Source organism: Labeo rohita, chromosome 17 (genome assembly GCF_022985175.1).
Source record: "Labeo rohita strain BAU-BD-2019 chromosome 17, IGBB_LRoh.1.0, whole genome shotgun sequence".
Taxonomy (NCBI): Eukaryota; Metazoa; Chordata; class Actinopteri; order Cypriniformes; family Cyprinidae; genus Labeo; species Labeo rohita.
Genome location: NC_066885.1, coordinates 24,418,176 through 24,440,853, shown reverse-complemented (window position 1 = coordinate 24,440,853; position 22,678 = coordinate 24,418,176). Strand labels below are relative to the sequence as shown.

At 38.9% G+C, this 22,678-nt stretch overlaps 2 protein-coding genes across 3 annotated transcripts in view; one reads left to right on the top strand and one right to left on the bottom strand.

Annotated features, from left to right (window-relative positions):
- The window catches only part of mideasb (mitotic deacetylase associated SANT domain protein b), a 33,099-nt gene extending 18,866 nt beyond the window's left edge, over window positions 1-14,233 (bottom strand). The window contains 6 exon segments of the mRNA XM_051132922.1: window positions 2,677-2,743; window positions 4,149-4,509; window positions 5,192-5,500; window positions 8,618-9,305; window positions 9,307-10,445; window positions 13,630-14,233. Of these exon segments, the coding sequence (XP_050988879.1) occupies window positions 2,677-2,743; window positions 4,149-4,509; window positions 5,192-5,500; window positions 8,618-9,305; window positions 9,307-10,091 (2,210 nt within the window). The 5' untranslated portion in view covers window positions 10,092-10,445; window positions 13,630-14,233.
- Window positions 14,234-18,459: 4,226 nt separating this feature from the next.
- Window positions 18,460-22,637, top strand: ptgr2 (prostaglandin reductase 2). Of its 2 annotated transcripts, none has more exons than XM_051132879.1 (9): window positions 18,460-18,604; window positions 18,722-18,840; window positions 20,274-20,465; window positions 20,540-20,710; window positions 21,669-21,878; window positions 21,964-22,085; window positions 22,178-22,265; window positions 22,346-22,385; window positions 22,551-22,637. In XM_051132879.1, the coding sequence occupies exons 1-9, from the start codon at window positions 18,565-18,567 to the stop codon at window positions 22,553-22,555; spliced, it is 987 nt and encodes a 328-aa protein (XP_050988836.1). In that variant the 5' UTR covers window positions 18,460-18,564; the 3' UTR covers window positions 22,556-22,637. The 2 variants fall into 2 exon arrangements, with proteins under 2 accessions (XP_050988836.1, XP_050988835.1); XM_051132878.1 differs by having other exon boundaries at window positions 22,491-22,637.
- The last annotated feature ends 41 nt before the right edge of the window (window positions 22,638-22,678 follow it).

The window sequence follows — 22,678 nt, the reverse complement described above, 5'->3', positions numbered from 1 at the left end:
GCAAGGACTGCTGGCTAAATGGGAATATTTGTGGTTCAAAATAAATTGGAAGCTAAAAATGAGTTGCATTCCACTTCAGGTCATTCCACAGGTAGTTTCTTAAAGTGTCTGGTTCACTAATCAGAACCATTTAAAGGAACAGTTCACCCAAAAATGAAAATTACCCCATGGTTTACTCACCCTCAATACATCCTAGGTGTATATGACTTTCATCTTTCAGACGAATACAATCAGTTATATTCAAAAATGATCTGGCTTTTCCAAGCTTTATAAACAGCAGTGAATGGGCGTTGGGATTTTGAAGTCCAAAAAAGTGTAGCCATCTATCATAAAAAGTACTCCACACAGCTCCAGGGGCTTAATAAAGGCTTTCTGAAGCAAATCGATGAGGTTGTGCTGCATTTAAAATTGTCTGCTGTCTGTATTTAAAATTTTATAGATCATAATCTCTAACTTCTAAGTTTTGTTTACAACAAAGGAAAACCAGTCTTCCCTAGGCTTATATCGAAATCCTCTGACATTTTTCTTTGGAAATCCTTGCTTTGTACTACTAAGCCATGACCAGTGTTTTGTTTGCTCTCTCCTCTGTACTTCCGCGTTCGTCACCACATTCGCCTACATCCTACAGTTGAGGTCAAAAGTTTACATCTCCCCTTTCAGATTCATTAAAATGTCAATTACTTTATCAAAATAAGAGTGATCATTAACCTTTTTTCTGACCTGAAAAATATATTTTACATGAAAGATATTTACATATAGCTCACAAGAGAAAAATAATAGTTGAATTTATAAAAAATGATCCTGTTCAAAAGTTTACATCCCCTTAATTCTTAATACTGTGTTATGACCCGAATGATCCACAGCTGTGTTTTTTTTTTTTTTTTTTTTTTTTTTTTTTTTTTTTTTTTTTTTAAGTGATAGTTGTTTATGAGTCCCTTGTTTGTCCTAAACAGTTAAACTGCCTGCTGTTCTTCAGAAAAATCCTTCAGGTCCTACAAATACTTTGGTTGTCCAGCATTTGTTTTTTTGTGTATTTAAACCCTTTCCAACAATGACTGTATGATTTTGAGATTCATCTTTTCACACTGAGGACAACTGAGGGACTCATATGCAACTATTACAGAAGGTTCAAACGCTCACTGATGCTCCTGAAGGAAACACAATGCATTTAGGGGGTAAAAGCTTTTTGAATTTAAAGATTAGGGTAAATTTAACTTATTTTGTCTTCTGGGAAACATGTATGTATCTTCTATAGCTTCTGAGGGGCAGTACTAAATGAAAAAATATGATATTTAGGAAAAATAAGAAAAATGTACACATCTCCATTCTGTTCAAAAGTTTTCACCCCCTGGCTCTTAATGCGTGTTTTTTTCTTCCTGGAGCATCAGTGAGCGTTTAAATCTTTTGTAAATAGTTGCATATGAGTCCCTCAGTTGTACTCAGTATGAAATGATGGATCTCAAAATCATACAGTCATTGATGGAAAGGGTTCAAATACACAAAAATGCTAGAAAACCAAAGAATTTGTGGGACCTGAAGGACTTTTCTGAAGAACAGTGGGCAGTTTAACTGTTCATACTGACTCAAACTGCCATTATAAAGCTTGGAAGAGCCAGAACATTATTATTATTTTTTTTTTAAAAAACTACTCAGACTGCATTCGTCTGAAAGAAGAAAGTACACCTAGGATGGCTTGACAGTGAGTAAATCATGGGGAATTTTTAAGGACTTTTAGAGTTGTTTCAGACTGCCATTTGAATTCATTTATTGCTCATCTCATTGTCAGTTTTTTTTTGTTGAGAACTGAAGCATTCATGAGAGTAGATTCTGACCATGGGTATTTGCATAAAATTAACACCCCATGTTTTTCAAAGCCAAATGTTCCAGTATCTGACTGCCAAGGTCTGGGGATAAGGCAAGACAGATTGTGTTTTATTATTTTGTTCCAGGATGTGCTTTCGTGGAGCATTGGCCAACACCAAAATGAAGGGATCTGCAGCCATTCACAGAGAGCTTGTCTGTGTATGTAAGAGAGAAAGAATTTCTACCAAACACTGTTCTGACCATTAGATAACCAGCTGGTACCAGTCACAGAAGATATCCCATAATTCCCTCTGTTCAGCCACCATTCCCCACCTACTGTGCTCTTAAAAAGCTCTGAAATACCCCATATGTACGATCCAAGAAACCAAATGTGTTGTCATTTCCCTTAAACACACTAACAGAACGACTTGTGCATGACATAACAGCCCCCAAACCAGCTCCACTGTTAACATACAAAAACACAACAAGCTATAACTATGAACTGTGCATCTGCAGTCTACAGTTTACAATGTACACTCAAGAAATGAGGCCTTAGCAGTGTGTAAAAGAAGCAGCAGCACATCCTTCTTTCACGCTGTCAAAGTTCATGCTGTGTAAAGCTGCATAAAGTGATTTCCTGGCTACTCTATTGAGCATTGTCTAATAATTGCCATAAAATGTGAAGAAAACAATAAGCTATTTAGACAACTGACTTTCAGTCAGCTGAATAAAATCTAGTAAGCAACGAGCTAAATAAAAAGGCAAGGTTAACCAAGTAAAGAAAATCATCATTTGGCCATATGCGTAAGCTAATTAAAGAAACTTGTGAAGCGTAATGTGTGGGGGTGTTATTTGAATAGCGTATGTACTTACGGCTCAATGCTAACAGGTGTAGCCTCACTCATAGCAGAGAGAACTGGAGGGGTTATATCACTGCTGTCTGGACATATGCAAACAAAAAGACCGTGCTTAGATGCAAAGTCAACAGTGTTTCTTATTATGTGTTCCTATTCATATCATGCACATCAATTGTGTCTAATTACACATATCCTGGCTAGTTAGGATATATATCTTAGATGTACTAAGTGTGTTCCAACACCTAATGAGGTGCTTGCTTACAGGACTTCAAGCTGTTAAAAACAGTAGGCAGCTCATGCTACTTCATTTTCCTTAATATTTTGGGTACCAAATTCTAAGGCATAGCATGTCTCCTTTGCTACTTAGGCAGCCATAGCATGCATTAGGAGGAGCTTATATTAGACTAAGTTAACATACTCTACTAGGTTTTGGAACAGTACTTACATTTAGCTTTTAGGTTGCACTTGTTTTTTTTTTTTTGCATTATTATTATTATTTCATTTATTTAAAGGAGAACTCCATTTCCAGAACAACAATTTACAAATAGTTTACTCACCCCCTTGCCAAGATGTTCATGTCTTTCTTTCTTCAGTCGTAAAGAAATTATGTTTTGAGGAAAACATTTCAGTATTTTTCTCCATAAAATGGACTGATATGGTGCCCCGATTTTGAACTTCCAAATGCAGTTTAAATGTGGTTTCAAACGATCCCAAATGCGGTTGTAAACGATCCCAGCTGAGGAAGAAGGGTCTTATCTAGCGAAATGATCGGTTATTTTCATTTAAAAAAAAAAAAATACAATTTACATACTTCTTAATGCTAAACTTACTCTTACTCTGCTTGGACTGTTTTTGTTCTGGTTTATGACAGTTAGGGTATGTCGAAAAACTCCCACCTCATGTTCTCCCTCAACTTCGAAATCGTCCTATGTCGCTGTTTTACCTTTTTTGTTCTTTGCATGTTCACGTTGCAAAGACTGGGTCGATGCTTCTGCAGTGATGTAGGATGATTTTAAAATGATTTTTGAAGTTGAGGGAGAAAATACAACTGCAGTTTTTTGACATACCCTAACTGTCTTGAGCCAGAATACACAGAGTTCATGGAGAGAAAGGCAAGATGAGCGTTTGAGATTAAAAAATATTTAAATTGTATTTTTTTTTATACAATAACCAATCGTTTCGCTAGATAAGACCCTTCTTCCTCAGCTGGATTGTTTACAACCACATTTGGGATAATTTGAAAACACATTTAAACTGCTTTTTGGAAGTTCACCATACCAGTCCATTATATGAAGAAAAATGCTGAAATGTAATCCTCAAAAAACATAATTTCTTTACAACTGAAGACAGACAGACATGAACATCTTGGAAGACAAGGGGGTGAGTACAATATATGTGAATCTTTGTTTTGGAAGTGGACTTCTCCTGTAAGGTTCTATTTAATACATTTTATCAATGTACTTTGTATAGACAGTAAAAGAAACTCACTGGAGCGCAGGAGGCTGCGGGTGGCAGATTTGGGAGTGGCAGGTGGGGGCAGCCCCTGATTGCTGGCTGCTGCTGCTGCAGCGGCAGCGGCTGACAGGAAGGTGGAAAAGTAAAGACCCGAACCCTCTCGAACTGGGCTGAGGATGGGCGGGGGAGTGTAAGGCGGCATGTTGAGGGGGTTGTCGACCAGTCGGACAGGTGAACGCAAGTGACTCTGGTAGGGTGTGATAGTGGAGTAGACCGGTGGGGCAATGAATGTTCCAAGTTTGGGTGGAGGTATGAAGAGCGGCTCTGGACGAGGCCGTCGTTTGGCTTTGGCCAATTTCCCGTCAGCTTCACTTCCGCTCTCTGCTCCGCCATTCTGTAGAAGAGATTACATGTTGGAAACCCCTCTAAAATAGATACACCTAGGAGTGTGCAATATATATAGTCTACGGTAATATCATAATTGTTAAGTGACATTTGATTTGACATTATTGAATATAATTGTAAAAACCAAACAAAAACACACCCAGAGAGTGCATGCATACACTTTGAGATGTAGGTTAGACTACTGCATGAGAATATTTAGGCCACGTTCACACGTTGTCATTACCGTATTTGAGTCCTTAATACAGTTACGTCCACACTCAGTAAGGTTATTTACGGGTGTGACAACCGCATTCTGTAACTGAACTCACACCCATAAATTTTCAGGACAACCGCATTCTTGGAACACACGTGCTGTGTGAACGGAACACGACTGGACAACGAGTTATCGACAAAAATCCAGAAAATACTGAGATATCATTTTTTGTCAATATAGCACACCCCTACATACACCACATGCAATCTAGATTATCTTGAAAAATTTGGTCAGATCTCATAAATCTGTTATCATAAATGGGGTGGGGGAAGGTTGGATTAGGGTGCAGAAAATGGAAGGGGGGAGGGTCAGCAGAAATCTGCAGATTATTGGGGAATTTTAAATCCAGGATTTAACAGAGGGGGATGGAATAGATAAGAAGGCATAGAAAGATATCTTTAATGTTTTGTGAACTCACCTGGCCCGAGCTCTCAGACAGAGAGTTCCTCAGTGAACGTCGTCGTGTGACAATCACAGAAGTCTTGTAATCGGAGCAGCTCATGTCTTGGGTGCCCAAAGGCCGTGAAGGCCAACTAGCTGAGAGTGAGGCATGATCATGATCCGGGGATGAGGAATCAGTCTGCCTCACTGGCACAGAGACTGGAATGACCAGCGGCATAAGGCTGTCATCTCTGGGCCGCTTGGCGCTCACTTGATCCACCTCAGCTGCCCCTCGTCCCGGACCCGTCGGGGCAACAGGGGGGCTCCAGGGCCTGTGCGGCTCTTGCTGACAACACACATGATTAACACAGTCAAATTAATGGTTAAACAAAAGTTCTAAATCTCAGCAGAGTGCATCCTCCCTCCACTCTAGAGACATATTTGATATGCATGAATGAAATGAGAGAGTGCTTAAGAGCTGATAAGATATATTAGCACAGGAAATGAGGTTAACGCAAGACTATTTTCAAAAACATCTTAATGAATCAACTGCGACCTCATTTCTGCTTCAGGAAGAAACATCTTGCCCTGCAGACTGCATGAGGATGTATAGATCTTTGTCACAAGTAAATAACAATGGCATGACAGCACAGGACAATATGCAAGTATAACCAGACTCTCCTGTGGGTATGTTAATGATTAAAGAATGGTTCCTATGTTAGGTTTACTGAACTGCATCCATACAAAACAGGAACTTAATAAGCACCGTACAAAAGTGGCACTCTTAGCAATTTCACAATGAACTGCAAATTTCGCAACCTCTTAAAAAAAAAAAAAAAAAAAAAAATACACATAATGACGTTTGAGTCAGAAAAAAAGCATTCTGGGAGGTGCACCAAACCCATGTTTCCTTTATTGTGAGAACAATTCCTGTTTCTCCTCATTGCTAACACTAAGGCATGAGACTAAAGAAAATACAGCTACTGAAACTTCACTGACATGTTGTGGAAAGACACAACGCAATATGCGTCACTACTATGGTACGTCTAACTGGAAGTTGCATGAAAATCTAGAAATCCCTGAGGATGTGGCCTGTCTTATCTGAACCTCGGCCTTGCTGGCACCGCTGAGGTATTCAGCTTAGTACATGAAGCCCTTGCAGCTCTCACCCTTAAGCAAGAGCTGTTTTTCAGCCTGTATTTAGAGTAGACAAGGTTTAGAGGCATAAAGTGACACCCGTCATCACCACGAGACCAAAAAAAAAAAAAAAAAAAAACTCACTTACTTATGTATCTATTCCTTTTAAGGAGCTGGAATCAGCTGATTTTAGATTTGCCTTTTACTGGACCGTTCTTTGTGTTCTGTACGTTATCTGCCCACAGATCGACAGTATATGTACACACACCCTTTCTTTGTTATCATCCGTTGGGAGTCTTATAGGAGTGCTGCTGTCCTTTTCAAAGAAAGTTTATATAACAAGGAAACGCAGAGTGAACTAAATAGCGCAGCCCAGAAACATTTAGATCCCTCGTTAAATTTGACTGCTAATTGCGCTAATTCTCTGTGCGCGGTTAAAGGAATGAACAAACCGAGCAATTAACAGTAGTCCCTATAAGCAACATCTACTGCAATAGGATGAAATCTCTTAACAATCTCCCGTTCCAAAAAAAGAAGTGACTCAGTGACACTGCAAAATCAAAATTAGCTGTGCTTATGGGCTACGACAAAAGGAAACGCAGGTCTTTATGAACATCAATGTTCAGGCAGCCTCAAGAGGGCCAGTGGGCTGGTTGGTATATGTATGAGGAGATAGTGGTGTAGAAAAGCCTTTGTTTGGCTCAAGAGATTATGTGACCTAATAGCTGTACTAACTTTACACTCCCCTAATCAACGGAGAAACCTGCAGAACCTGTATGCATTTGAAACAAGTCGTGCATCCTCGCTGTACAGCGTTAAGCAGATAATGACGTCAACTTCCCTTGGCTCAAGGTAATTTGTCATCCTTAAGTCACAGGCCAACTTTTCATCAGCAATGAATTTGCAAAACCACAATTGCTTGCTTGAAACGGATTTTATAGGGGTCATGACATTTGAAATCAAATTTGCCTTGATCTTTTGGCAAATAAGGTCTTTGTACCATTAAAACATCCTTCAGGTTTTATAGATTAAAACATCATTATAAACAAAGCATTTAGTTAATCAAGCTACAAAAATGTCTCGATTGGACCTAAAGTGCAAGATGATGTCACCTGGGCACAAACATTTGCATAAACACTGCCTCCAGAGCAAGACATAGACCAATAGTTATTTTCTCACTATAGGGCTCAACCACTGAACGCAAGTGTCACGTCAAAAGCAAATAGAAATTACAATCACTGTATCTTGTTTACACCGGATACAGTATACAGATGCACGTTCACTTTCTGACACGCGCTTGAGTCTGTCGTCAATAAGACAAATGGAGAGAAAGAGCGTTCGCTTTGACGCGGTTTAAACAGCTCATTCGCGTCTTTGTTACAGATATCAGAAGGTTCCCAGCATAAGGAACAAGTGGATAGTTTATTTTTAATGGCATCCCGGATAATGTCTGAGGATTGTTTTGTAAATTAGGCACAGTGTCATGGAGGGTTCACAAAGAAACATTTGATGAAAGATAAAGCGGTACTAGATCTGACAGGAGCTGCATCACAAACTGTAAGTAAATTGTTTCATAATGCTTTGTCTGGAATTGACCTTTTTTTTTTATTATGTTGTCAAAACACTCACATGCAATAGCGAGCGGGTGTTGATACTGTTTCCTATGTGATGACATTAGCCAATTAGTGTGTCCGATTACAGTTCGCTTTAGGGTTGAAAATAATAATTTTTCCACATGTTTTTTTGGTGAAAAAAAACTTCATTAACAATATAAGTAAACCTCAAGAAACGTATTAAAATCATCATGACCCCTTTAATTTCTCCAACGGCAATAAATCGATGCAGAATCAATTTGTGGATCAATTCTGATAACTTTCGAATGCATCGATTCTGAGCTTGGATTTTAACTGCAGATGCTGCTCTAATCTAGTTTTTATCCGCACACTCAAATACTCATGAAGATCCACGTTTATGGATTCAGTTGAGTCATGTAATTTCACCACGGCTCAGAATGCTTTTATGACGCAAGATTAACGTAAATATAGCCTACTGTGAACACCCTTGTAATTTGCATTAACTTTCACAGATTTTCTGAATGATTATTTTAGGTTTAAGTGTGTGTAAGGATTTGGAAACAAGCAGAGTATGGCTGTGGATGCGGTGCCATCTGCTGTTCAAAACGAAGCTCGAAATCGAGTCGAGAAAGCATGGTGACGCATTCTGAAAAAATCTCAGAATCAATGCTGAATCATTTCTTGATTCGTGATGCATCGATTTATTTTCCCAGCCCTAATATCTAACTGAAAAGCATGAAGGAAGGTCTTACCTTGACATTACGTGAAGGAAGCGATTCCCTTTCCGATGCCTTCTGAGCCAAGGTTTCCAAATTGACCTCTTGCGACACCCTCCTCTTACGTCGTGTACTCTGGATTACACCTGTCGGAGCGGCCCGGATGTCTTGCACCGCATTGGTCTCAGAAGCACCATTCTGAGAGCCTTGGGTGTGCAGATCGGTCGGCATGACGAACGGGTTATCCGAGGCAGGGCCTCCACCCTCCTTTGAAAGCCGACGTGACCTCCGGGGCCCAGGTTGTTGGGTCTCGATGGATTGCTGGGGAACGTTTGTGGGAGGAACAGAATCTTGAATCTGTTTTGGCTCAGTTGTCTCTTGGGACTGCCCTGGTAACGAGGGGTGATGCTGATCAACTGAAGAAGCGTGCGGCTGCTGGCCATCGGAGTAGTTTTCCAATACATGCTGGTTCTGAAAAGGTTGCTCAGATTTTTGTTGTTGCTGCTGCTGCTGCTGCTGCTGCTGCACCAAGTCTTGTTGTGGTTGAATCTGTTGCATATGTTGTTGTGGCGGCTGCTGAGTGTGTTTTAATTGCTGTGGTATCTGTTTTTGACGCTGAAGTACCTGCTGCTGCTGCGCCTGTTGTCGTATCTGCTGTTCCAGCTGTTGATGCCGTTGTTGTTGCAATAATATATGCCGCTGCAGCTTTTGCTGCTGCTCTTTGCTGCTGCTGCTGCTGCTGCAGTTGCTGAAGCTGTTGGGAATTCGTCTGCGTGCTGTAATTCAAATTTGGCAAGGTCCGATTGCCCTGAACTACCTGATAGTAACCCGCAACCTGCTTGGGCTGTCCAAAAGCCAACTGAAAGGGTTGCAGCACAGAATTCCCAGTGGTGGATTGTCCGTGCTGCTGCGGATTCAACATTCCAGGCTTTTGCGTTTGCTGAAAGGTTTGCTGCTGTTCCCAGTCCATGCCCCGGGCAGGCTTGGCCGTCGTATCCCTAAAGGTCTCTCCACTTATGTTAGCCCCATGTTTTTCAGTTGGCCTAATAGTCGAAGGCTCAGGTTGCTGCTGCTGAGGTTGTACTGACATGCCCTCATGCATCTGCTTTGCAAAAGCCGCCTGAGCCCCCAGGTACGAGCCAAAGTTCTGGGGCCAAGCGGACATGCCTTGTGACCAACTGCCTGTTCGCTGTTGGGGCTGCAAAGGTGGGTCTTGATGTGACCACTTCATGGGCATCATCTGTTGGTAGTGCCCACGGCTTTGATCGCCCTTCTCTGGGCTGAAAATGACAGAATTGAGGTACGTATGTGGTGCTTCTGCGTTCAAGCTTTCCACACCTCCACTTTCATTATGGCCTGGCCCTGACTGAGGGACCCCAATGCCATAGTAGGCCTCTGTATGCTGAGAGGCCTCTTTCATCGCCACACCCTGATCGTTAAAGAAAGTGATGCGCTTGCCCGTTCTCTTTGCGTTTGGTTTCTGTTGAGGTTGCAAACTCATGACTTTCATGAATATAGATTCTGGGGTGTGGTGGAGTGGGAGGTTAAGGAGACAAGCGTTCAAATTCCCAAACCACACAAAGCGTTCTCTGGTTTAATGAAGAGTCTTAGAGTATCAACCTTGACAAAGAACCCTCGATAGACAGTTAATGGTCATCCAAACCTACTCAACATGGTAGGAATGCAGGTAAGCTTTAAAAGAAAAAACTGCAGCATCTCCTGTTCAGAAATAGCCGTTTCAGAACGCTGTAACTCAAACATGTCCATTTGCTTTTTTCTTCACTGGCAACTCTTCCACTCCCGGGATGTCAAGCTGGGTTGAGAAGTCTTTAGGTTAACTTGTTGCTCATTCATTGGAGACAACCTAAACAGAAAGTGGTTACAAATATTATGGTTAGCCTTCAGAGACACTACTTTGGGCTTAGTGGGGGTTCATTGTAAAAGCTGTTTCAGCACTTTCATGAATAGGGCACTAGAGAAAAGGATTTGAAAGAGAAAGGTGGATTGTTAAGGCTTGGGGGAGCTGTGGCATTAGCAGTTGAGTGCTCATAAAACAATGTTGAACATACTGCAGGTAATTTGTTCAGAAAGTAACAGACTAATCTTAGCAACCAACAAACCATGATGACACATACGTGAGAATGCAAAGTGAGACTAGGGGGAAAATGTGCATGCTACCGCAAACAATTGTTTTCTAGACCGTGTGCAGAGAGGGCAACAGTGAAAGTGAGTAAGATGAGGAGAGTTGTACAGTTGCACACATATTCCCACAGAGAGTGTGAAAATGTACTAGCCTAGTTTCACAATGATCATGTTTTAAGGTAATTCCCCCCATAGTTCACATTAGCATCCAAATATTAACATTAAAATCAATAAGAGTCATCATTAACCTGCTATACACTCCTCTCATAAATTATGGAGGGCGTGCATGCTGTTATGAGTATGTGCATTTGTAGCAATCAAAAAAATAATGAAATTATTTTTAAAAAATAGTTAACTTATGAGTGCATATCTGTTAAATGCAATATGCAAGCAAATTACAAACTACATGAATAAGGCCAAAGCACTTTACCTGATGATTTAATCTGATATTTCTTTTGTGATCTTTATTCGATCATAATTGTTTACTGTTCTTTAATTATTTAGTGTACATTAGTATCTCTGGTTTTACTAACACTGATCACTTGCGCTAAAATCACTGTAGTGCACATTTCACATGGCTTTCGCATTACATCGACCAAAACATGTTCTCTACGCTTAGCATAAAATTGCACTAAAATCTAAATGCTGTGCACCTGAATCCTTTCAAATCCAATGCATATGTTTCTTATTACTTATATGTGACCCTGGATCACAAAACCAGTCCTGAGTAGAATAGGTATATTTGTAGCAATAGCCAACAATACATTGCATGGGTCGAAATGATCAATTTTTCTTTTATGTCGAACATCTTTAGGATATTAAGCAAAGATTATGTTCCACAAAGATATTTTGCAAATTTCCCACCATAAATATATCAAAACTTAATATTTGATTAGTAATGTGCATTGCTAAGAACTTCATCTGGACAATTTTAAAGGCAATTTTCTCAATATTTTTATTTATTTTATATATTTTTTTGCACCCTCAGATTCCAGATTTTCATATACAGCAGTCAACATTTGAAATGGAGCACTGTTTTTGTCTCAGAACAATGTTGATGAACTTTTTTGATCCACTTCAGATGTTGACTACTGTAATTGTACCTCGACCAAATATTGTCCTCGTCCTATCCTAACAAACCATACATCAACGGAAAGCTTATTTTTTCAGCTTTCAGATCATTTATAAATCTCAATTTCAAAAAATTTGACCTTTATAACTGGTTTTGTGGTCCAGGGTCACATATATTAATTACAGCTGATATATTGCCAGCTAAATTACACTAGAAATACATACCACTTGTTTTTACACCAGCTAAAACGACTTAAAAACAAGTTTCTATTTCCTGGGCTGAGTTAAATATTACAAAGAAATGAAATGTGCATAGAAATGTACACTGACCAACTTAAGTTCACACTGTTACTGCTGAGAAAAAACGAAATAACTGAGCATTCCACAGAGCAATGTTTCAAAATGAACATTCTTTTAATTACATTTGGCCAAATCATACATTATACACTGAAGTTTATAAATACTGCGTACTCAAAGCAGCCATTTAAAGCTGCAGTATTTTCAGGGTTTGACGCAAGGCAATGAGAAACACCCCTAACAGCGCGGAGATGTAAACAACAATTGCATCAAGCAAACCAACGTCCAGTTAAAGCGTTAGGACCATACTGTAGGTCAAGTTTACCTAACGTTAACACATTTCAGTGCATTGCATTTATTCAGGTAATCCAGTGCATGGCGCCCTGCTGAAAACTCTGCGCACTGAACGCACATGAATGTCATTACATTAGCAAAACAATATAAGACACAGCAACGACGCACGGTTATACAAGGCAACATCTGACAAGAGAACGCGTTTAATAAGATTGTAACGTCAAGTACGGTTACCTAATCCTACCTAGCTCTTAATTTAAACCGCGAACGAATGCAGAAGAGACTCAAGTGCTGAGGCATGAGCGAGAATTCCCCTTAGAGAGAGAGAGAGAGTAACGTAGTTGTGGCTCAGCTTCCTCACTAGACAGCATTTTAGGGGGCGTAGACACAGAACGGGGTCTTGAGACGCGTTCTCTTAAAGAGTTGATCTACTTTTAAAGAAACAGTTCACCTAGGAATTAAAATGCTGTCATTATTTACTCGCCCTCGTTTTGTTCCATACCTGTGTGACTATAATTGTTCCGTGGGAAAGGAGATGCTATGCACGACAGCCATTCACTTTCATTTCGTGGAAAAAAAAAAGACACGCAAAAAGTGAATCTGAGACTAACATCTTGTTTTGTCACACGGGTTTGGAACAACACGAGTGTCAATAAATGATGACAGAGCTCTCGTTTTGCGCGTTTAATTAAAACACGCTGTTTTGTAAACGCAACGCTCATGGTGCGCCGCGACGCGGGACGCCCGCGTTGCGTTCGAACGTTCTAACGTTCGAAAAGCGCATGCAAGCGCCTCAAAAAGCTGTCTGGGTAAACAGCTCAGTAGGTTTTGAGACACAGACAGGGTGTTTGCATACTGGGTGCCCTTCCTGGACCCCCCCTTCATAGTGAAGCCAGCTCAGCGCTATTTACCAGAAGTCCTTTGTTGCAGAAAAGGGATTATCCAGTCACTAATTCCGTGTCACAGTGCAACAAAGTGAGGTAACAATACACCCTATGAAGCATGCTTGAGCAGCAAAATAATAAAAGTGGTAAATGACAAGCCCCCCTCCTGTCTCTTCCTAGTTGTCAACTCTGGTGAATGTATTCGTGCGCAAGTTACTTCACGCTTTCAGTATTAGACACAAGTAGCGCATCGAATCCGATTCATATTTTGCTACAACTTGATAACTGTATCTACTGCACGATTTAAGGCTAAACAGCCGTAAACAATAAACATAAGGCGTTTTGAAAGATAATCCTTACCGTACGTGTTATTTTCAGCGTTTGTTTTCAGGTCGTCCTAAGAACAACTGCAAGGTCCAATGCAACAGTAGAAAAATGACTGCATGCTTATCCACGATTGAGTCATGCAATGCTGACCTCACTCCAGTAATATTCAAGTCAAGAGGTAGATCCTTGTGCAAACGAAAGCACCGAGAAATGGAAATGGAGGGCTCTTTGACAAAATGGCGAGGCGTTTTCAAAACAATTGCATGCGATTTCGTTACTATTGCACGCACATGCGAATCAAAACGCCCAAAACACTGTAGTTGACTCGTACATGAAGTATGGAACAACACATTCTCTTTCAGCTGAAGTCTTGTGATCCCCTACTGTCCCGTTGGCCACACCCACTTCCGCTACCATATAAGGCCTTTCCCCTTCCATGCGGGGCGCTGTAAATTACAGCAAATGCACAGGCCATGCGGGAAATTCCGTCACTGGGAAATGTTCATAAAAGCATGGCTTGTACCAAACATCCCCATCCTTAACTGAATCGAGGGAATGAATTACAATATGTGTGCACAGTGAGCACAAAGAAGAGGCACCTGGTTGAAACTAATGGAAAAGCAGCAAATCAGAGATATTTATGAGGGTTAATCATAACAAAAAAAGCAAACTGCATAGCTGTTTGAATTGGGGAGACAAGGGAGTGTTGTAACATGTGGTGTGTTGTAACACCAACAGTTGAACCAATAAGAAATGAGCTATGGAGGTGAAATCACTAGACCACCACCCTTCTGTTATGACAGGTACTGTTAAAATCCACAGAATATAAGACAAAATATTGAGAAAGTTTGTATTTGTGAGCATGTTAAATGATATTAGCGTCTGAATCATGCATGCCCATGCATGTTTTAAAACTAGAAATATCATATCTGAGCTGATCTTGAGATGAGGAGGGTTGTAACACTATCCAGTGCATTTCTACTGGATACAAAGATTGTCCTATTTTACACAATGTATAGACCTACTTCCCACAGTTGTCAGAGTGACTAACAAACATGCTAGCACTATCTTTGTTTTTGTTTTGTTTTTACAGGTGTTAATCCCTATTAGATCAAAGAACCTTTTTGATGATGACACAATAGTTTTTTTATACTTTAATTTTTACTAAGCCTAATGTAATGTGCGTGTGTAACACTGCCCTCTAAAAAAAAAAAAATGCTGAGTGAAAAATGGAAAAACTCAGCAAATGGGTTGTTTTGGCTCAGCGGTTGGTTAAACGTTTAACCCAACCTTCTAGGTAGTTTTATTTAACTCAACTCTTTCTTAAAATTTCTTTTACAATTTCTTGCTTAATTGCTTTTTGTATTAATAAGTTGAATGAATAATAATTAAATAATAAACATTTTTGAAATAGCTTATTAATAAATGTGACTCTGGACCACAAAACCAGTCTTAAGTCGCTGGGGTATATTTGTAGCAATAGCCAAAAATACATTGTATGGGTCAAAATTATAGTTTTTTTAATGCCAAAAATCATTAAAGATCATGTTTTATGAAGATATTTTAAATATATCAAAACTTAATTTTTGATTAGTAATATGCATTGCAAAGAACTGAATTTGGACAAATTTAAAGGCGATTTTCTCAATATTTAAATTTTTTGCACCCTCAGATTCCATATACTGAAATAGTTGTATCTCAGCCAAATATTGTTCTATCCTAACAAACCATACATCAGTGGAAAGCTTATTTATTCAGGTTTCGGGTGACGTATAAAGCCCAATTTTGAAAAATTTACCCTTATGACTGGTTTTGTAGTTCAGGATCACAAATGTTCACCTTCTGATTATTGCTGATGCCTTTAGTAATTATGTGTCTGATTATTAATTTACAACCTATTTTGGGTTCGTTTCAAGCCAGCCATACAGTAATTTTTAAACAATCCAAGCAACCCAATTGCTGGGTTTATCCATTTTATTTTGAAGTGTACATTATGGCAATAAATTATCAGACAACTAGTTATCACTACTGCATGAGTGTTTCTACTACAACAGCTAAGAGAGTTTAATAGCAAATTTGACATCTTTCTCTCTTCTGACCTTTGCAAGATTTTATATATATATATATTTTGTTTCTCAAAAAGTCATAGAAATGCTATCATGGATTCTTCTTTTGCTACTGAAACAGATATTATAGATAACATACAGATAACAGATATTATATTTGTTTTAGTTTCTGTTTATCACTATAGACGTTTGCCCAACTATGACAACTTCCACTTCTGAAAACCCGGAAATGCGTAAAGGGTTCATTGGTTTGTTTCTATTTTAAAATTAAAATGTCTCAAATGAATAGAAATTCTGGGGAATGACCTCAAAAAATTCATGCATAGCATTTTTAAAATGTCATTGTTGGATGTTTGTTAAAAAATATACCCCAAATTACTAGTGTGGCACCTTGTAACAGCACTCTTCTTACTTGACACTAAGTTGAGGAAAGTTACTTTTAAAAGTAATGCATTAAAATATTGCGTTACGCCATTATAAAGTAACTAACTGCGCTGCTTAAGTTATCTTTTATGGAAAGCAGTGTATTAGATTACTTTTGCATTACTTTTTCTCACTTGGCTGGACTTGCTTATTTATTTTGGTAATAACAGAAATGCCAAAAGTCATATTTTTGGTGACTGTAAAGGCTTTCACACCAACGGTGAAATTAATAAGCCTCAGGGTGAACGAAGTGCCTCTGCACCTCACTCCCAGTTTGTCTCAACACAGGAGAGCTGTCACTGAATAAATAGGAAAACAAAGTAACTTGCCTTACTTATTTGAAAAAAGTAATCCGATTACATAACTCAGGTTAATAATGCGCTACTGCTAAATTTAGGAATAATCTGTGCATTTACAAACCACTATGTAGCAGACAAATATGGGAATATTATTTTGCAATCAGAGATTTGGCGGAAATTAGTTACAGACGTTACCAGTCTGCCCCACTGTAACGTTACAGTAGAACAGACAGACAAGTCTCTCATTCTACAATTGTTATCAAAACCAAAAGGGAACACTGTGAACATGATTATGATGGAGGCAACGCTTATAAGACAGACTCCCTTTTTATCAGTATTTGGAAAACTTCTGGACTCTGTGTAACGATAATCACGCCTAAAACTCGGCGCATTTGTGCAAAGCCTACGTGCAGTGGTTCAGCAGCACGGACATGATCAAGCATGTGCTGCCGTGAGTAAGGAGACACCCATAGGCCTCATCGTGTCAGTGTTCCTGTACTCTCTCTCTCTGCTGTGCCTTAAAATAAAGTGCAAAGCCACCAGACATGCGGCCAGCCATTCACAGGGTATGGCATGTGCTGAGTGTACCAGCCTCAATAAACAATCCGAAGCCTCGAATGCTATTCGGGTGTGTAAAATCTAATTCTCAGACTACATGCATGCGCCTTTCTGCATTCTTAATCACACATTGCAGATGGACGCGTGACTGCATGCCTATTTAATAGTTGCAATGCATGCATGATTTCAAGCCAGAACTCGAACTAGAAGTGCATAACCAATAAACGGCTGCACTCGTTGTGATGGCTTAGGGGGGGAGGCTGACCCAAGTTTATATGACACAGTTGTTGCAACACCACCAAATGTTGCACAACAGTAACATGATCCATCATAATGCAGGTACACAACTGACACTCTCCTGACACCGTCACTGATTTAAAGGAAACGCTTGCATTTGATAACGAGAGAAGTGATCCTTACATTTTTGTTGCAACGCAACTGATAAGCACTTTCTGTTGCTCACGTGTAGTTGCAGCGCTTGTGCAAAAATGTGTTTACGAGAAACAATTCCCAACTCGTAACACTGACAAAAGCGCATCTAATTGTGCCTGTCAAAACTACGGAACCACCCAAACGAAGTCATTCTCCAGAACAATATCTGCTTTCGACGTCCTGCAGAAACTCATCAGAAATCCACGTCTAACGCGTGGAAATACATTCAGTCTGGATCTAGTTAGAAAGGTAGTTATTGCGCATTACATTACCTCCAAAAACATCTGCGACGCAGCTCCAGCGATCCAGATCTTTTTCGCGTTGCTTTCAAGAAAAAAAGGGGAAAAAAACTTTAAGCCTTTGCCTGTAGCGTCACTTCCTCGTTGGTAACAAGAGCGCCACCCGCTGCAAATTGCACAGTGATGTAATTTTTCTCCTGCATCTTTAATACAGGAGACACCTTTAGTAGTTATTGAGGCACATTTACGACCACGTGTAAAAAAAATATCATCGAGTTAAATCAATGTAAACTCCTTATCCTAAAGTCATGTGTGCTTTAAAATAAGTATTGTGAAAAAACTAGAGTAAAGATTTGCACTAGTGTCCAAAGTAAACACACGCGAGGTCCGATTAGTGAACGAATCATACTTGTGAACCGAGTCTGAATCAGTTCATTCTTTTCGCAGAACCTTCTAGGCGATTCGTTTACGAATCGAACTGAATCAGAATCAGAAAGATTCTCGAGTCCACAACCTCGGCTCATTGAACCGAGAACTGTTATTTTAGTAAACCATGCAAAAACGCTTTAGTCAAAAGATTAAAACGAACCGTATTATTATTTATTGTAATTTTATGTTTAGATTCTAAATCACTTTAGAACTAGAAACGAACAACACGTTATATTCAAACTGCGTATTATTGTTATAATGTTGTTGTGTGCACGTTATAATAAACAAGAACCGGTTCTTCGAAACGAACCGTTCAAAAGAATCGACTCGCGAGTCTGAATTTCCGTCATCACAACACATGCGAGCAGTCCTTTAACGCTCAAGCAGCCAATCAAACGAGCTAATGCGTATCACGTGATTATTCCAGGAAGAAATACACTCGCTGCATAGATTTTTGAGAGTTGTAATAGTCAGCTACAAGTTTTCTTTTATAATAAACATTAAGTAATAAAAGAAGCGAAAATGTTAAATGTAAAAAGAGTTGTGTTGCGCTCTCGACCAGGTAAACCATGTTGATGAATTTGCTAGTTGACAAACCGTTAACAATAATGTAGTCCACTATTAATGTGCTGCATGTTTCTTAAGAACTTCATTTATGTTTTTCTCTGTTTATAATTAGGCAAAAATGGTCAACCAAGTCCAGAGAATTTCCGTGTGGAGGAGATTATGAAATCCTCCGAGCTGAAAGAAGGACAAGTGTTAGTCCGTACACTTTTCCTCTCAGTTGACCCTTACATGGTGAGATGGCCTTGCTTATGTTTATTATCACTTTGAATTTTAATTTAATATGGGAAATATTCACTATTTTCACTAGTCTGTATTCACTAGCCTATAATGAATATGTCTTTCATGAATATTCAACCTACAGTTGATGTCAAAAGTTTAAGCACACCTTGCAGAATCTGCAAATTCTTAATTATTTTACCAAAATAAGAGGGATCATACAAAATGCATGTTATTTTTTATTTAGCACTGACCTGAATATTTCACATAAAAGACGTTTACTGTCCGCAAGAGAAAATAATAGTTGAATTTATAGAAATAACCCTGTTTAAAAGGTTAACATACACTTGATTCTTAATGCTGTGTTGTTACCTGAATGATCCACAGCTGTTTTTTGTTTGTTTTTATTGTTTTTGTTTCGTGATAGCTGTTCGTGAGTCCCTTGTTTGTCTTGAACATTTCAACTGCCCGCTGTTCTTTAGAAAAATCTTCAGGCCCCACAAATTCATTGGTTTTTCAGCATTTTTGTGTTTTTGAACCATTTCCAACAATGACTGCATGATTTTGAGATCCATCTTTTCACACTGAGAGACTCGTATGCAACTATTACTGAAGGTTCAAGTGCTCACTGATGCTTCAGAAGGAAAAAACATGCATTAAGAGCCAGGGAGGTGTAAACTTTTGAGTGTAAACAGAATGAAGATGTGTACATTTGTGTTTTTTTTTTTTTTTTTTTTTTTGCCTAAATATCATATTTTTTTCATTTAGTACTGTCCTTCAGAAGCAACAGAAGATAGCTACATGTTTCCCAGAAGACAAAATAAGTTATATTTACCCTGATCTTCAAATTCAATAAGTTTACACTCCCTGTTCTCAATGCACCTTCTGAAGCATCAGTGAGTGTTTGAACCTTCAGTAATAGTTGCATACGAGTCTCTCAGTGTGAAAAGATGGATCTCAAAATCATACAAAGAGTTCAAAAACACAAAAGTGCTGAAAAACCAAAGAATTTGTGGGACCTGAAGGATTTTTCTGAAGAACAGCAGACAGTTTAACTGTTCAGAACAAACAAGGGACTCATGAACAACTATCACTAAACCAAAAAAAAATAAAAAAATACACAGCTGTGGATCATTCAGGTAACAACACAGTATTTAGAATCAAGTGTATGTAAACTTTTGAACAGGGTCATTTTTATAAATTCAACTATTACTTTCTCTTGTGAACTATATGTAAACGTCTTTGTGAAATATCTTATTCAGGTCAGTACTAAATAAAAAATAACATGCATTTTGTATGATCCCTCCTATCTTGTTAAAATAATTAACATTTTGCAGATTCTGTAAGGTGTATGTAAGCTTTTGACCTCACCTGTATAATTAATATATTACCAGCCATTAACTTATTCACTCACACATGAAACAATATTAACACCAAACTCAATACAGCGCTGTCGCATGAACGATGATACTGGAGCTGACTACCTGTTGCCATGGAGATTAGAGGAGTGTGTGGATGGAGGTGGAGTTGGTGTAGTGGAGGCCAGCAAGAATCAGGCATTATCTGTGGGCACTGTTGTCACCTCCTTCAACTGGCCTTGGCAAACATACGGTGTGATGGATGGCAGCCTTTTACAAAAGGTATAGTGTTCAATTTGGAAAGTTTGATTAATAGTCTTCATGTGTATGGATATGTGGTGTACTTGTTCTTGCAGGTCGACCCAGAGATGGTAGATGGTCACCTGTCATATGTTCTAGGAGCGGTAGGCATGCCTGGCCTCACTGCTCTTTTAGGTGTAAGAGAGAAGGGTCATGTGACTCCAGGAACACACCAGACGATGGTCATCAGTGGAGCAGCTGGAGCTTGTGGGTCAATTGCTGGACAGGTAATATGTAAGTGATATATGATCTGTTCTCTACAGAAAGATTTAGTTTTGTCAACATTTAATATTTAGTGTTGCTTGCTCAGGCAGATGCATCAGTGATGCTCTTTTTTTTTTGTTTGTTTGGAATGTTAATTTTTTTTTAAAAAAACTTCATGGACCCTCGACCACAAAACCATCATAATGGTCAGTTTTTCGAAACTGAGATTTATACATCATCTGAAAGCTAAGTAAATAATCTTGTTATGATAGGATAATATTTGGCCAAGATACAACTATTTGAAAATCTGGAATCTGAGTGCAAAAAAATCAAAATACTGAGAAAGTTTCCTTTAAAGTTGTCAAAATGAAGTTCTTAGCAATGCATATTTCTAATAAAAAAATAAGCTTTGATATATTTACTGTAGGAAATTTACAAAATATCTTCATTGAACATGATCTTTACTTAATATCCTAATGATTTTTGGCATAAAAGAAAAATCCATATTTTTGACCCATGCAATGTATTGTTGGCTATTGCTATATATATATATATATATATATATCTGTGCTACTTAAGATTGTTTTAACATTTATAATCCTGTGGAACATGAGGTCATGGCTGGACAATTTCATGCTTCTAGTCACCCTGTTGTGCTAAAAGAAATGTAAATATGAATGGGAATATGCTTCAGAAATGAGAATTTCTAGGGGTGTCGATAATGGCCAACATGCATTGGAGAAAAACATTTACTTCATATTGAGATTTTCCCCCACTTTCAATTGTTTTACTTCAGTGAAATGTTAGAATTTTGTGAATTTTTTGAATGAAAGATCAAAAGGATAAACAATGCACTTTTATTTTCCACAGCTTTTCTCATATTTACCAAGGGTGCCAATATTTATGGAGAGCACTCTATAAACTTGAATGCACCTCTTCTTCGATGAGCAATTTAAGAACTTTTGCTCTCTGTTGTTTAAGGTCGGCAGATTGGATGGCTGTGAGAGAGTCGTGGGGATTTGCGGATCAGACCAGAAATGCCAAGCCTTGGTAACAGAGCTGGGTTTTACAGCAGGGATAAACTACAAAAAAGAAGATATCAGCTCAGCACTGAGGGAGCATTGCCCCACAGGCATTGATATATACTTTGACAATGTAGGCGGTCCCATCAGCGATGCTGTTATATCACAGGTACAGAATGTCCTGCCCTCTTACAACAGGTGTCAATTATTGTGGGTCATACTGTGTGTTAAAGTGCAATACTCACACTGTGCAGATGAATTCTAGTGGTCATGTGATCCTGTGTGGCCAAATATCACAGTACAATAAGGATGTGCCTTACCCACCTCCTCTTAGTGAAGAAACCCAAGAAGCTTTGCGCTGCAAAAACATCACAAGGTACAAAAAATAGCTAGTAAAACCGACTTTGTTGATTGTATGTATGCATATGTGTATGAATTATCATTCTACCAACTACAATATGCTCACAGGGAGAGATTTGTTGTATTGAACTACATGGAGAAACATGAAGAAGGTCTTATGCAGCTTAGCCGCTGGGTAAAGACGGGCCAGATAAAGGTAAATCTACCACAGTCATGTTTCCTATGAAAGGCGCCACAAAACTTTTGTACGTTTTATCTCTCCTTTACATTTTACAGGTGTTGGAAACTGTTGTAAATGGTTTAGAAAACATGGGAGGTAAGAGTTTATTATTGTTACTATTTTCTTATGTGCCTCAGTATACTCTGCATACATATTGTATGAACCGTCTATGTTTATATGTATGCACTATGCATATTTTAGAGGCTTTCTGCTCCATGATGACCGGAGGCAACATAGGTAAACAAGTTGTCAAAATTTCAGACTGAGTCAGACGTCTGCATCTGGAGGCCTTGTGGGGGTGGTGAAGGCATTGTAAATCTGGGCTGGTAATCGAAAGGTTACCAAAAAGGACTCTCAGAAAGACATCTGAGGTTTCTCCAGTGGGACTG

Excerpts from the sequence above, each read along its gene's own strand:
- ptgr2 (XM_051132878.1), top strand. The coding sequence starts at position 18,565 with ATGTTAAATGTAAAAAGAGTTGTGTTGCGCTCTCGACCAG. Across the intron at positions 18,605-18,721 it reads TGTGTTGCGCTCTCGACCAG|GCAAAAATGGTCAACCAAGT; the intron begins GTAAACCATGTT and ends GTTTATAATTAG. Across the intron at positions 21,879-21,963 it reads GCGATGCTGTTATATCACAG|ATGAATTCTAGTGGTCATGT; the intron begins GTACAGAATGTC and ends CACACTGTGCAG.